Below are 12613 nucleotides of genomic sequence, written 5' to 3' on the forward strand. Positions count from 1 at the left end.
AAATCTCGAACTAAATCGGATTGATCTATCACTTCGGCAAAGATCACCGACGCCAAGGGTCAACAACAAGGGTTGTCTACCTTAAATTCATGAATTGGTAGTGACATGACTAATAATATTAAGGCATCCCCATGTCATACAAATACACCCAAAAAAAATAGGACTGTTTTGGCACGTCAATTATTGCCAAAATGGGTGACACTTAGGCACTCACCATGTCTGTGTCAAAGACTAATGTATGTTCTCCAACAAGGCAACATCTGTTTACGTCAGTGTTTTCCTCAACTTTGATTGAGTCGTGACATGATGACATATAGATGAGGTAAATAATATGAATTAATTGGAAGTTCATCTATCAACAAGATTTAACTTCTAAATCTCACTCACATTTGGTGTGTACTTGCATTTGACAGTCTTGATAGAAAGTAAATAAGCATGGGAGTTTCTCTTGTACCTCTCCAGGGCAACTATACGTGGAGCATTGCGATAGAGACATCCATAAGGATCTTAAGAGAACAATAGACTCTTGTGCATATGTATGCTCGAGTCATATTAACAGAACGCATGAAGAAGAAGAAACGAACATCCATAAGATAAAGAGAGCATTTACTACTGACGATGGGCTTACACTGTAGAATCCGAAGGAACGGTGAACAGATAATGGAGCGGTAAACATTGGTAAATGAACAGAATCTACAGTGTTTGACGGGAACAGAAAGGTTTCAACACCTGAGCAGATTGCTTTGTTTCCCTCGAGCATTGAGTTTTAGGGCAAGAAGAGGGTGACCAGGAAAAGACTGAAAGCTAAATCAGAACAAGAAATAAAAGCAAAGCAGATGGACATACATACATACATACATACATACATGCTAGTGAGAACAAGGAAAAGAAATGAGATAGTTCATAGGTACCTCAAATTGTAGCAACTCGAGACTCTTATCGACTTCATTACCATATCAAATATTAGGACATCACGAACCAAGTAAAGAAGATATGAAAAAGCATCACGAGCGAGCTTCATTAACATGTCAACTTCTCTAGCTCTTTTGGTTGATGGCAATCATGTTCGATCTCTGATGATGGATCGTCTTCATTCTCGAACCAGTTGATGCCATAAGCAGCATGCCCTTGTCCAAAGGATTTGATGTGGTCCTTCAGCGATCTCTTGTGCTTGAAGTCGGAGCCACAGATGCAGTACCATAGTTTACCACAGTTCTTCTCATGGGTTCTCCAGTCGCCTTTCACCGCGAAGGCCTTGCCGCACTTCCGGCACATGAAGGGTTTGATGCCATGCTTCCTTTTGTAGTGAGCCTGGAGGGTCCTGAAGTCCTTCAATGGCTTTGATCTTGGATGGTCTATATTGTTCCTGCAACCAGGCGCGCAGCAGTAGCATGGGAGCCTCAGCATTGCCGTCGGTTGGATGCCTCGCAGCGACTCTGGTCCCTTCCTATACTGCGATCCATGCCCCCACATGTGCATCTACATATTGTCACAACACAATGGAGCAAGAGTTAGATCAAAACCATTAGATCTCCAGATGTTCTCAAGAATTGTTCGTCACATCCTCCTTGGAAAGAATAGGTTATCATGTCCAGAATGACAAGGAATAAGAAAACGAAGCCATTTGTAACTAATACTCGAGATATGCTTGATACAATGTAGCCTTTGATGCATCAAGGAAGAATTATCTTTCATGACATAAAGATTCTATTCAAGAGTAATACTGATACGAGACTGCATCTCTCTTTCTGGTCTGCTGTAAGATCTGAAATCTTGCGAGTTGGTCTGTTAGTCAAAAAACTCTGGGAGAAGGTTCCCCTCGAAATCGTGAGAAGTAAGGGATCACAAGAAATTCCAGAGTTTCACAGAGAGAGAGAGAGAGAGAGAGAGAGAGAGAGGGAGGTGGGAGGCTTCATATGGAGTACTCGAGTTACTGGGACTGGGCGAGCTGAAGAACCTGAGTTGCTTCACGGATCATCTGAGGCACCCTGAGAAGAGGCCAAATCTTTTCAGAAATTTCACTACTTTTTTCGAGAGAAAGAGGTCCATCAGAATTCGCACGAATACCGATGCTTCTTCATGTACATACATCAGCTCCAAAAGCCACCAAGGTATGAGGAACATAGCGTTATGTCAAGTCCAATCACATAAAAAGGGATCCTGGGATGAATCCCAGGATCCGTCTCAGTGGCCTGCAGTAGTAGATGAGACAAGTGCTACATAGCTCCCCCAGACCTTTACCATGCAGAACAACACCTTTCAAGACATTGATCATCTTGAAGGCTTGAGATGAGAAGCAACAGACATGTGAAGGAGCCCAAGAAAAAGGGGAAGAAACGGATTACCTGCATGTTATTGTATCTATTAAAAGTCTTGTAGCAGACGGGGCAAGAGAACTGGGTCGGTCCAATTAGGATCTGGGAAGGTGTGGGAATCCAGTACTGGCCTTTGTTGAGCCTCCCCAGGGGATGATTACCGGAAGCGTAGCCTAAGGTAACGACATCGTCAACTTCTTCTGATTCCTTTTCTCTGTTATCTTCCGAGGTGGAGGCGAACCTTGACGGTGTCAGATCAACTGCACCAGGGCTCGGCAGGCCTATGTGAAGAGCCACAGTCACAGCGTCCACTTCATCTGCAGCTTCATCATCGACACGCACAGCTTTCTTCTTCCCCCCTCCAATGGAGGCATCGCACGAGGTGCCCTCCTCCTCCTCCTCCTCCTCCTCCTCCTCTTGGTGCCTCGTGGCGCAGAGGCTGAGGAGAGGGAGGGCTTCCTTAAGAGGAGACGATGGGAGCTGCCTAGGGAATGAGTTGGAGTAACAGTGTGGGCTGAAGCTGTAGGATTGAGTGGCAGTCGGTGTGGAAGATGGATCGGAAAGGAAAGGGCAGTGGTTGTAGAGTTTAAAGAACTTAGTGTAGGAATCTGCCATGGTAGGAGAGGAGGAAGAAGAGAGGAGAGGCCGCTGTTGAGTCTTTGCAAGGGTTTCCTATTATAGGCAGAAAGAAGGGCGCAGAGAGAGAGAGAGAGAGAGAGAGAGAGAGAGAAAAGAACTACAAGAGAAGGGAAAGTAGAGAGAAAAAGAGAGAAAAGGAAGGAAGGAAGGAAAGAGATGGATAGGAGAGATGCATGGGCTAATTGAAGACAAAGAATATTCAATAAACCAATGGTGCCATAATGTAAACAACCATACAAACCAACACAAAGAAGAGAAGAAGACTTTTGAGGAGTGTGTGAGGCTAATCTGAGACATTACATTGCTGTCTACCACGGCCACATGTTTTGCTTGTTGTTTTCATTCACCTCATGACTTGGACTTGACCAGATATCTCGACTTATCTCAATCAACATCGCCTTTTCTTGGGACCAAATCAAGATGTGATCTTGGCCTCATACCATACCTAAAGATGTGATCACCACGTACAGACGATTGAATGCATGTGGAGCGTACAAACGCTTCCTTATAATTGCAAAGCAATGGGAATTATAAGGCGGAACTAATTTATGAGAATGACAAGACCTCGGACATGATCCTGATCTTTAGGTTATGGATGGTGAACTAGAGAAAAAAAAGGCTTTCTGTGTGTACGTGAGTGAGTGAGAGAGAGAGAGAGAGAGAGAGAGGGAGGGAGACAAAGATGATACTTCCATGAGTCTATCACTTCGTTGTCATGGGGATTACTACAAGTTAGGCAAATCGATCCATTGCATCTAATACAACTTTCGTTGAAGTTTATATGCGAGATAATTACAACTTGAATTGGAATTACATGTAATAAGTGAGAGCAGAAGAGGCAATGGCTGAGAGTACTAACTTCAATGATACATCTTCTGGATCTGAAGATACTCGAAAGGATGATCAACAGAATTGTTGAGGATGAATGATGAAGATAGAAGGGAACTTATTGCCGTTCTTATGTTTTTTGCTCGATTTTGGAGCTGAATTATTTCGACACTTTTTTTTTCTACAAGTAATTAAATTTCCAAAAGAAAAATGATTCACTGACTTCATATATTTCTTATGATCATTGTATTAAATGCATCAAATATAGTGATACTATGAACTACCGCAGTTAGCTGATACTCTATCACTGATACAATCAATTTCTTCCCTCTTTTATTCTAAGAGTAGGATTGTAATAGAGAAGAGTTTCTTTTACTTCTAGAGATATATCAAGACCAATTAGTTACATGCTGCCTTCTTATCATTTTGGATTATATTTATCTGTTTTTTTTTAAATTAACTAAGATGATGCGAATGACTAGTTATATGTATAATGATTGGCAAGTAATTTTAGATTCTTAAGTTACCTAAAGGCTAAGTTAATTGGAAGACGCTTAGTTTGAAAAATATTTCTTATAAAATATTTACATTTTTTTATTGGTACCCCTTTTGTTGTTCTCAAACATTGCCTTAATTTGAAAAATGCTCAAACCGTCCCTCAAAAATGTTATAATATTTTGGTCACCACAACAAATACACTATAAATGAGTCAAATAAAATAATAAATATTTGATATATCATATTATAATTCAAATATGTATTTATAATAGTATAAGAATAATGGTAATTGTCTAAAAAAAAAAAACTCTTTTAGAGTTTTTTTTCCACATTGTACTCCCTTTTTATAATTCCCAAATAGTCATCTCCTATATCTAATGTGTTAGTTACAAGTGTCTCGTAAGATAACACATGTTGTACAATCTTTTTACTTATTATTATTATTATATTTTTTTTATTTTATATTATGTGATAAATATATATTGTGATATTAATGGATTTGTGTAATGAGAATTGGATCATAATGAGATCATGATAATAAGACTAATGTGTCTATAAATACAGATCGCTAAATGTTTCCGGTCATAGGTTACTTGAGATGGACATCAAGATAACCAGACAGACCGGTGTGCTATATATTCGTCTATATGATTGAGGCAACTGGTCTCATAGCTGCCTATGTTGAGATACTAAGGATATAGCGCAAGTGTTCATTGGAGAATGAGTTCATTGAATGATCTGCTTATAGAATACAGGTTGGTTAATGATACCTTATAGTGAGACAATGATTTCATAGTCTTAGTTGTATATCTGGTCCTTATACTTGAAACACTGAGGATGTCTTATTTGAGTACTTCAATTTTTGATATCGGATTTATGGATATAGAAGTTCTAAATATAACACAACTAGTCATCGAGAGTGGTAGCCAATCTTACAAAGACAATTGGGTATCGATAAAGGATCATCTACTCTCGGTATCATAAGAGAAATATCTCATATGCTCTCACTTAGGTAAATCTCTAGCCAAGGTCGATTAAATCGTGATGAATCCGATAAGTATGAGATTCGAATTTAGAGAGAATAAATTCTCTAGGAGAATCTAATTAGAGTGAGACTCGAATAGATTTCAAACGGGCTTGACAACACCATACCCAGTATACGATCTTTGGAATATTAGATGGATGATGGACTATTGATACACGATAACTAAGGGCAGACATATCCAATGGATTAGATCCCTGTGTACGGTCTAAGGATTATGACGTAGTAGCTTAGTACATAGTCGATGAGTTGAGTGAATTATTATAAGGATAATAATTCATTAAGTCAGAAAGAGTTCTAACATGTGCAACTCAGGACCAGCTCGGTATTAGACCTAGAGGGTCACACACATATAATGGACAACACGACGAATAAATGATCGGATATAAGATATCTGATAAGCCTATGTTTTAATGGATCTTTGGGAGAGACCCAATAGAGCTTCTGATGATTATTGGATGGGGATCCAATATCCATTAAACCATAAGTTAAAGGAAGGATCTATTAGGGTAAGTTAAGAGAGCTCTCTATATGTAGGACTTAGGGCTTAAAAAGTCCTGGGCTAGACCCTTGGTGTTGCCACCTCCTTTATCTCCTCCCTACCTCTTTCTCGAGCCGACTACCCCCTCTCTAATGTGAGAGAATAGAAAGAGGCACCAATCCCTCCTTGGTTATCATGGTGTGGTGGTGCGCAAATGAGAAGAAAGAACGTGCTTCACGAGGAGATGCGTCGTCACCACATCCACTACGTGAATCACTACTAGAGAGGAGTTTGTAATAGCTCCTTCATCATGGACTGAGATTTGTAGATTTGGAGATATATGATCTCCCCCCTATGTGAGAATGTATCAACCACTTGATGTAATTATGTGATTTTATCGTTTTAAGTTTTTCGCTCTTCATCTTTGCATGACAATTAAATAAGATTATTTAAAAAATTAATTTTTATTTTTTATTTTTTATTATTTATTATGCATGTGATGTTATATGTGGTTTTCCAATATAATATTCCAAAAATGTCTATTCAAAAAGTTACTATTTTTTTCTTCCAAAATTTTAAAAAAATTCTCCCCAACTATTTACAATATTTTGTCGATTAGTTTTTAACCACAAAACATTATATAATGTTTAAAAACATTATATAGTATTTTTGCTTTAAAAATATTATACATTATTTTTAAAACAAAAATACTAGATAATATTTTTGAACTAGTGTTATAGTGTTTTTATAGTAATTTTAAAACAAAAATACTATAAACTAGTGTTAAAGTTTTATAATGTTTTTAAAACAAAAACATTGTACGGTGTTTTTGAACTAAATATTGATGTCATAGTTTTTTTGAAATAAAAATACTATACAGTGTTTTCAAAATAAAAACACCTTGAACAGTTGGCAAAATTTGTTTTTGGATTTAGACAAAAGAAAAAACGTGATAGATTTTGGGGGGTATTTTTGAGATTTTTGAAATAGGGGTGACTATTTGGGAATTATAAGAAGAGGGGTACCATCCGAAAAAAAATTCAAAAAAAGATATTTTCCCATACAATCATCCTGAGAACATATAACTTAAATCGAAATTAAAAAATAGCTTATTACAGTATTTCGTCCATCACAATAAAGACACTGTAAAACCTATATCATAAATTATCTAAATGAACTCTTAAACCTCAACTAAACCAATTACCAGTTTAAACATATGATATTGCAATACTCTATGAATAATGACAACCAAACAAAACCAATATGATATCACTTACAGTGTTTTCAGTATCGTAATAGAAGCACTGTAAATGCTATTGAAAAAATATTATAAATGAGTCAAATAAAAATAATATAATAATTTAAAACTAGAAAAAGGAGCAAAAAAATTTGGTGGAAAAATTTTTAGGGGCATTTTTTTTTATTTTTTTAATTAATAATACTATTTAAAAAAAATAAAATGAGGGGTACCAATTGAAAAATATTCTAATATTTTTTTTAAAAATTGCCCTTTATGTAAAAGTGGACATAAGAAAAACACTTTAACTCAAGATTTATATTAGGTGGTGTTCAACAGGCTTTTGATTTAAACTTTGAGTTAGCTTAAGAAAAAAAAAATCCATTATATATACTATCACATATGATAAAGAATTTAAAATTTTCTTTCTAAAGGTAAATAAGGAGTGTCAAACTATATAAATATTATATTCACTACTTTAAGTTTACATTTTTTTTTTGTTAATTCTCAATCTTGTCTTCCGATATGCATTTACATGTTTTTAAAAAGTCTTCATAATACAGAAACTTACGAATCAAGAAGTAATGCACCAAAGGCTTATGTTTGAGCATGATTTATTATGGAACATCCTTGGTCACATGACTTTTCTATAAATTAGACATATTAAATGTTATATTTATTAAGATTGGTGTTTGAAATGTTGAACAAATCTATCTAAATGAGTGTATCAAATAGCTCAAGTATACATTTACTACATAATTAGGTATCTTTGTGACAAAGAAAAAAAAGGTTGATCAATTGCAGAATCTAAATGTTTAATATTGTAAGATGTACCGAAGTAACGATTCCTAACAATATTAAATCACTTGAATACATTCTCATGCAAGAGGGATATCATCCCTAGATTGTGTCCCAATTCAATGGTATCGTCGACAATATATATCAACCCGTAATAAGCTCGAGAGCTTAAAAGGTCCACAATGAAAAATGACTATAAAGAATGATTTATTTATTATTATTGTTGTTGTCGTTGTCGTCGTAGTTGTTGTAACCATTGCGAGTTATGAAATATTAAATGACCGAACGAGTAAATATTTTCTTTTACTGTTTTATTGATATGGTAGATGGGGTCTTGATAAAAAATAATGATCATATCAATTATATTAAAATTTATAAGGATAAATATACTGCTTTTGTTCTTAGAAATAAAGATATATAGGTCTAATTAGCCGAACTTGCCGATTCAATCCTTTTTTGTTAAAAAAAATCCTTATTTAAAGGTTAAAATCACACTTAAGAAAGCTTCATAGGCATCTCTAAGATTCAAAGCATTGTTGTTGAAGATGCACCATCATGGAAGATACTGTCATTATGTGATCTCCAGATGGCCCAGCAAGGTGAGGAGACGGACGACATGGAATGTTGTAGTATGGCTTTATGTGAACCACAGTTCTGAGGAGTCCTCCTTGTCGTCTCAGCTCTCTCTCAAACTTTATTGATCTGATCCCAACTGTCCAATTTAGAATGTGATTTCTTCTCAAAAAACTCAGAGTCGTCCTCGGTGCACAACAAAGAGAATATTACAGATCAATGTACTATAGGTATCACAAAGGCAATGAATTATTTGCTCAAACAAATGTACGCATATATGTGTGTGAAGAAAAGCCAGCCAGACCTGACGACCTTGTAACTCATAGACATGGCCTACTCCTCTCTCTCTCTCTCTCTCTCTCTCTCTTTCTCTCTATTTCCGAGAACATATTCCAGATTTGGAGAGTTGAGTCCAGATTTGGCTCTTCCAGTGACAGTACCCTGTGTTGTATGAGCAGCCAAATACTTCTTCTGATACAACCAAGTGGGCACTGCGCCATACGTCAAAGATTCAATGCTGACACTTTATGTTGGTGTCTTCTACTGTGAGAGCTAGAGAAGAGAGAAGGCTTTTTTCCAGGGTAATATCACATACATACATATGTTGAAAAGCTGAGCAATCAAGCTTGAGCCATGTGTTCAGGTTCATTCTCATAAAGTACTTGATTAGCATTAGATAAAAGCAGTCGTAGCCAAGAAATATAAAATGGAATGAGTTATATTGGAAGGGACAATGATTGATGTCTGTTTAAACGACACAACATTATCTACTATTTGTTTGTATACTATTATCCATTGCATGGCAAGTATCTACTATCTTAGATGATTGCATATTAGATCAAAGATCGAGTGTGATTCATTCTTGTCCAAATGATTTTGGCAGGAGGGGCAGTACTGAAGAGGTTAGTGTTTGATTAACTGAAGAATCAAAATACTTTTGGTTCTTTCTGTACAAGTTATATATGGGTATGTATACATACATACATATCTTATCATAGAAATTGGTGTCCTTCTCAGAGATCCGTCAAAACAATCCTCCTCTCTTCGTCAGTTAAAATCCATGGCATTCAGCTGGATCTGCACAACTGACAAAGCTTGTGTGCTCCATGACAGAAGCCAGATTTCTGGATCATCCTCTACACATCGGACACAGTCCTCCTGGCCCAAAGACAAAACTCAGGGTCAAGTCACAGGTGCTGCTGTTAGAGGATGGGGAACCAAGCTGCCATGGCTGGATGCATCATGAGCTATCAGGAACAACGGAGCGGACAGAGGCTCATGCACATCATAGAAAGAGATGGAGATGTGGGTCTGTGGAAAGGAATGTGTCTGCAGCCAGGTAGATTCCTTCCCCCACCCATATCATCTCATCAACTTCGGACCACATTATTGACGTACACTTTTTCATCAAACAACAACAATGTTTGCTGGGAGCAAAATTAATAACATCGGTTGAAGTAGCAAAAAAAAGAAAAAAAGTTGAAGTGCATGGATCGACAATTCCATCCCTTCTTGCTTTCATAGGGGAAAGAATAGTAGCAAGCTTCCAATCCTTGCTTTGCTTTTGCCATCAGCTATCCATTTTTCTAGGCTTTATTTTGGCTGCAGGCCCACACCCCTGAGGTGTGCGTCTCCCTTTGGTTTCCCTGATGAAGAAAGTACTTGTGATTTGCTCTCCATCAGCTTAAGGGTTGCAGTTCCTGTGGCTGCAAAAGAATTTGGATGGTTTGCTCATCTATTTGAGGTAACAAAAAGAATTCGTTTGGATGATTATTAATCCAAAAATATTAAGCTATCAAGAAAGTGTTTAATTTAACATGTGAGTTGGATTATACTTGACACTAAAACTAAACTCATATGCAAATTATTTAGAAAAAACATTGCACAGATATTAATTGAACAATACTTGAAATACAAAGAAGCAGACTCATAATTTGTTTTGCTACCATGATAATAAATAATTCAATTAGACTATCATAAATTTCAAAAGTTGACTAGGAAAAGATCCAATTTATATTGAATTCATGGTTGTGGCTTGCATCAACTAACATGAGGGGTTTAAAGAAAAATCGAGACTTCTTTTAATGTGTGCAAATCATCTTACTATTAGTAGATGCAAAATTATTTTCAATATTTAAAAATTATTGTAATTATTTATATTTTTGAACCTTATTAGTTTGAAGCTTTCTTTGCAACATCCCTAGCTTATTCTCACGTTAGAATTGTGAAAAGATTTAGGTTTGATGAATGTTCTGTCATTAATACGAGCTTAAACATTTTGGATCACATCCTCCCCCAAACCTATCAAGTTAATAGGTTAGATATCTCGCCGAATTATGGAATATTCATTTTTTGACTAGATTTAAAATAAAAATCATGAGTATTTGATTCCTACATACGCTAATAATAATAGTTTAATGTTAATTTTTAAGTATCGAATAGGATAATTGATTTATTAATGAGTGAATCTGAACCATCGATCCATTAATATCATTGAGTCTGAACTATTGACTTAAGATACTAAAATATAAATTAATAATAATACATATTACCAGATCCTCTTATTGATGATTCGAAACCTCATTTAATATATTTTTATTTAAAAAAAATTATCAAGTCTTTATAGGCCAATCTTAATTTTAATTTATTTTTGATGTTAAACCAAATTAAAATTTAAAATAATACGCCAACAGACCCTTATAAGATTAAATCACTTTTAATGTGGAACTAAATCATTATGTTATAATATAGGCAGTTATTAATATGAGATTCAAGTGTGTGTAGGTCTTGAGTCAGAAATTTACATGCATTCCTTGTTATTTAGGTTTGTATTTAATTAATAATAGTTATTCCTCAGATTTGCACCATATATTTGGATTTGTTTCACATGTTAGACATAATTCGGCTTGCATTTCAAGAAGATGTTAAAATCTAATATATATATATATATATATATATATATATATATATATATATATATATATATATATATATATATTGATATCTCTCTATTTGATACCATGGTTGAATTGGGTAGGATATTAACAGATCCTACTTTCATGTCGATACTTGCAGTGGTACTGTGCACACCCAAAGAAGATCTCATCCTTTTGCACAAGCTATTGGCTGAACTATTCGGTCTCTCGAAGGCCAACAACAGAAATATTGATTCTATTCACCTTTTTATATAATTCTAAAATTGCAGTGCACATACATCCTAAATATATGATATAAGGCTTCATGAAATTATTGGATTATCTCTGTGCAAGTAGATCCGACTGAGATTTAAGCAAGTAATATTCTCTTTCACTGTGCACTTGTGAGGAAAAGATATTATTGTACTCTCTTGATATTTTACCACTTGTAAAAATTGATTGAAGTAGATATATATATATATATATATATATATATATATATATATATATATATTATATAAGGGTGTAATAACATTGCATGAGAATTATATAGTAAACACTATATCTATATAAATAAACTTCTTACCCTCGGAGAAACAAATTAATTATGATGACCCAGCCTTTTTCCACCTGCCTCCAAAGTGGCTTGCTTACATGCTCAGGTTTTTACTCTTTCCAGCTTCAATGAATCATCAAACACTGGTAGACATCTTTGTCTCTCAAAAATTATGTTGTGCTGCTCTGATAGCAACAACACTATTCCATCACTTGGTAGTTCACAATGCATGGGTAGAGCTGCGTGCATGAGACACGACCGTAGCATCATCATCTCTCTTTCTGATGTACCCGACAGTCCCAACCACAGTGGAAGGTGAGAGATGACCCAAAAGTGATACTGTGTTGGGGAGCTTGACCACTAAACTCCAGTGGATACTAGCGAGCTCATCGTCTGCTCATAGCCATTTATTCCTTTTGAGGTCCATGACAGCTCACTCATCTCAATCCGATCACCATAAAGTGCACAAGCAAAAGATTCACCTCTCACAGTACTGTGGCGTCCATGAACTAGCAGGCAGATCCAGCTTCTTGGCTGGAAGAAGACCACCACTATTTGGACACAGTTCATATCACACGATACGCTGTGTGACTGAGCCATCAGAACGATCGTCTGATTTCATCTGATAACGACATTGGAGCAGAAGGACATGGTGTGTGACCCAGAGTTCTTTTCTTTTCTGAATGACTCGTCTTTCTTCACCAGAACTGCTGGCCTTTGGCACCAGGAAG

At 35.9% G+C, this 12613-nt stretch overlaps 1 protein-coding gene across 1 annotated transcript; it reads right to left on the minus strand.

The window, feature by feature from the left end:
* Positions 1-905: 905 nt before the first annotated feature.
* On the minus strand, positions 906-3052 carry LOC103980530 (zinc finger protein WIP2-like). The gene is made up of 2 exons (XM_009396966.3): positions 2346-3052; positions 906-1479 (listed from the first exon to the last, which is right to left on the minus strand). The coding sequence occupies exons 1-2, from the start codon at positions 2928-2930 to the stop codon at positions 1021-1023; spliced, it is 1044 nt and encodes a 347-aa protein (XP_009395241.2). The 5' UTR covers positions 2931-3052; the 3' UTR covers positions 906-1020.
* Positions 3053-12613: the final 9561 nt, after the last annotated feature.

The sequence above is a fragment of the Musa acuminata genome, chromosome BXJ1-4, assembly GCF_036884655.1.
Source record: "Musa acuminata AAA Group cultivar baxijiao chromosome BXJ1-4, Cavendish_Baxijiao_AAA, whole genome shotgun sequence".
In the NCBI taxonomy this organism is placed as follows: Eukaryota; Viridiplantae; Streptophyta; class Magnoliopsida; order Zingiberales; family Musaceae; genus Musa; species Musa acuminata.

Bases quoted from the DNA above. Each gene is read 5' to 3' on its own strand.
- LOC103980530 (XM_009396966.3), bottom strand. From the start codon at position 2,930: ATGGCAGATTCCTACACTAAGTTCTTTAAACTCTACAACCACTGCCCT. The intron at 1,480-2,345 runs GTAATCCGTTTC...GACAATATGTAG, and splicing joins ATAGATACAATAACATGCAG to ATGCACATGTGGGGGCATGG.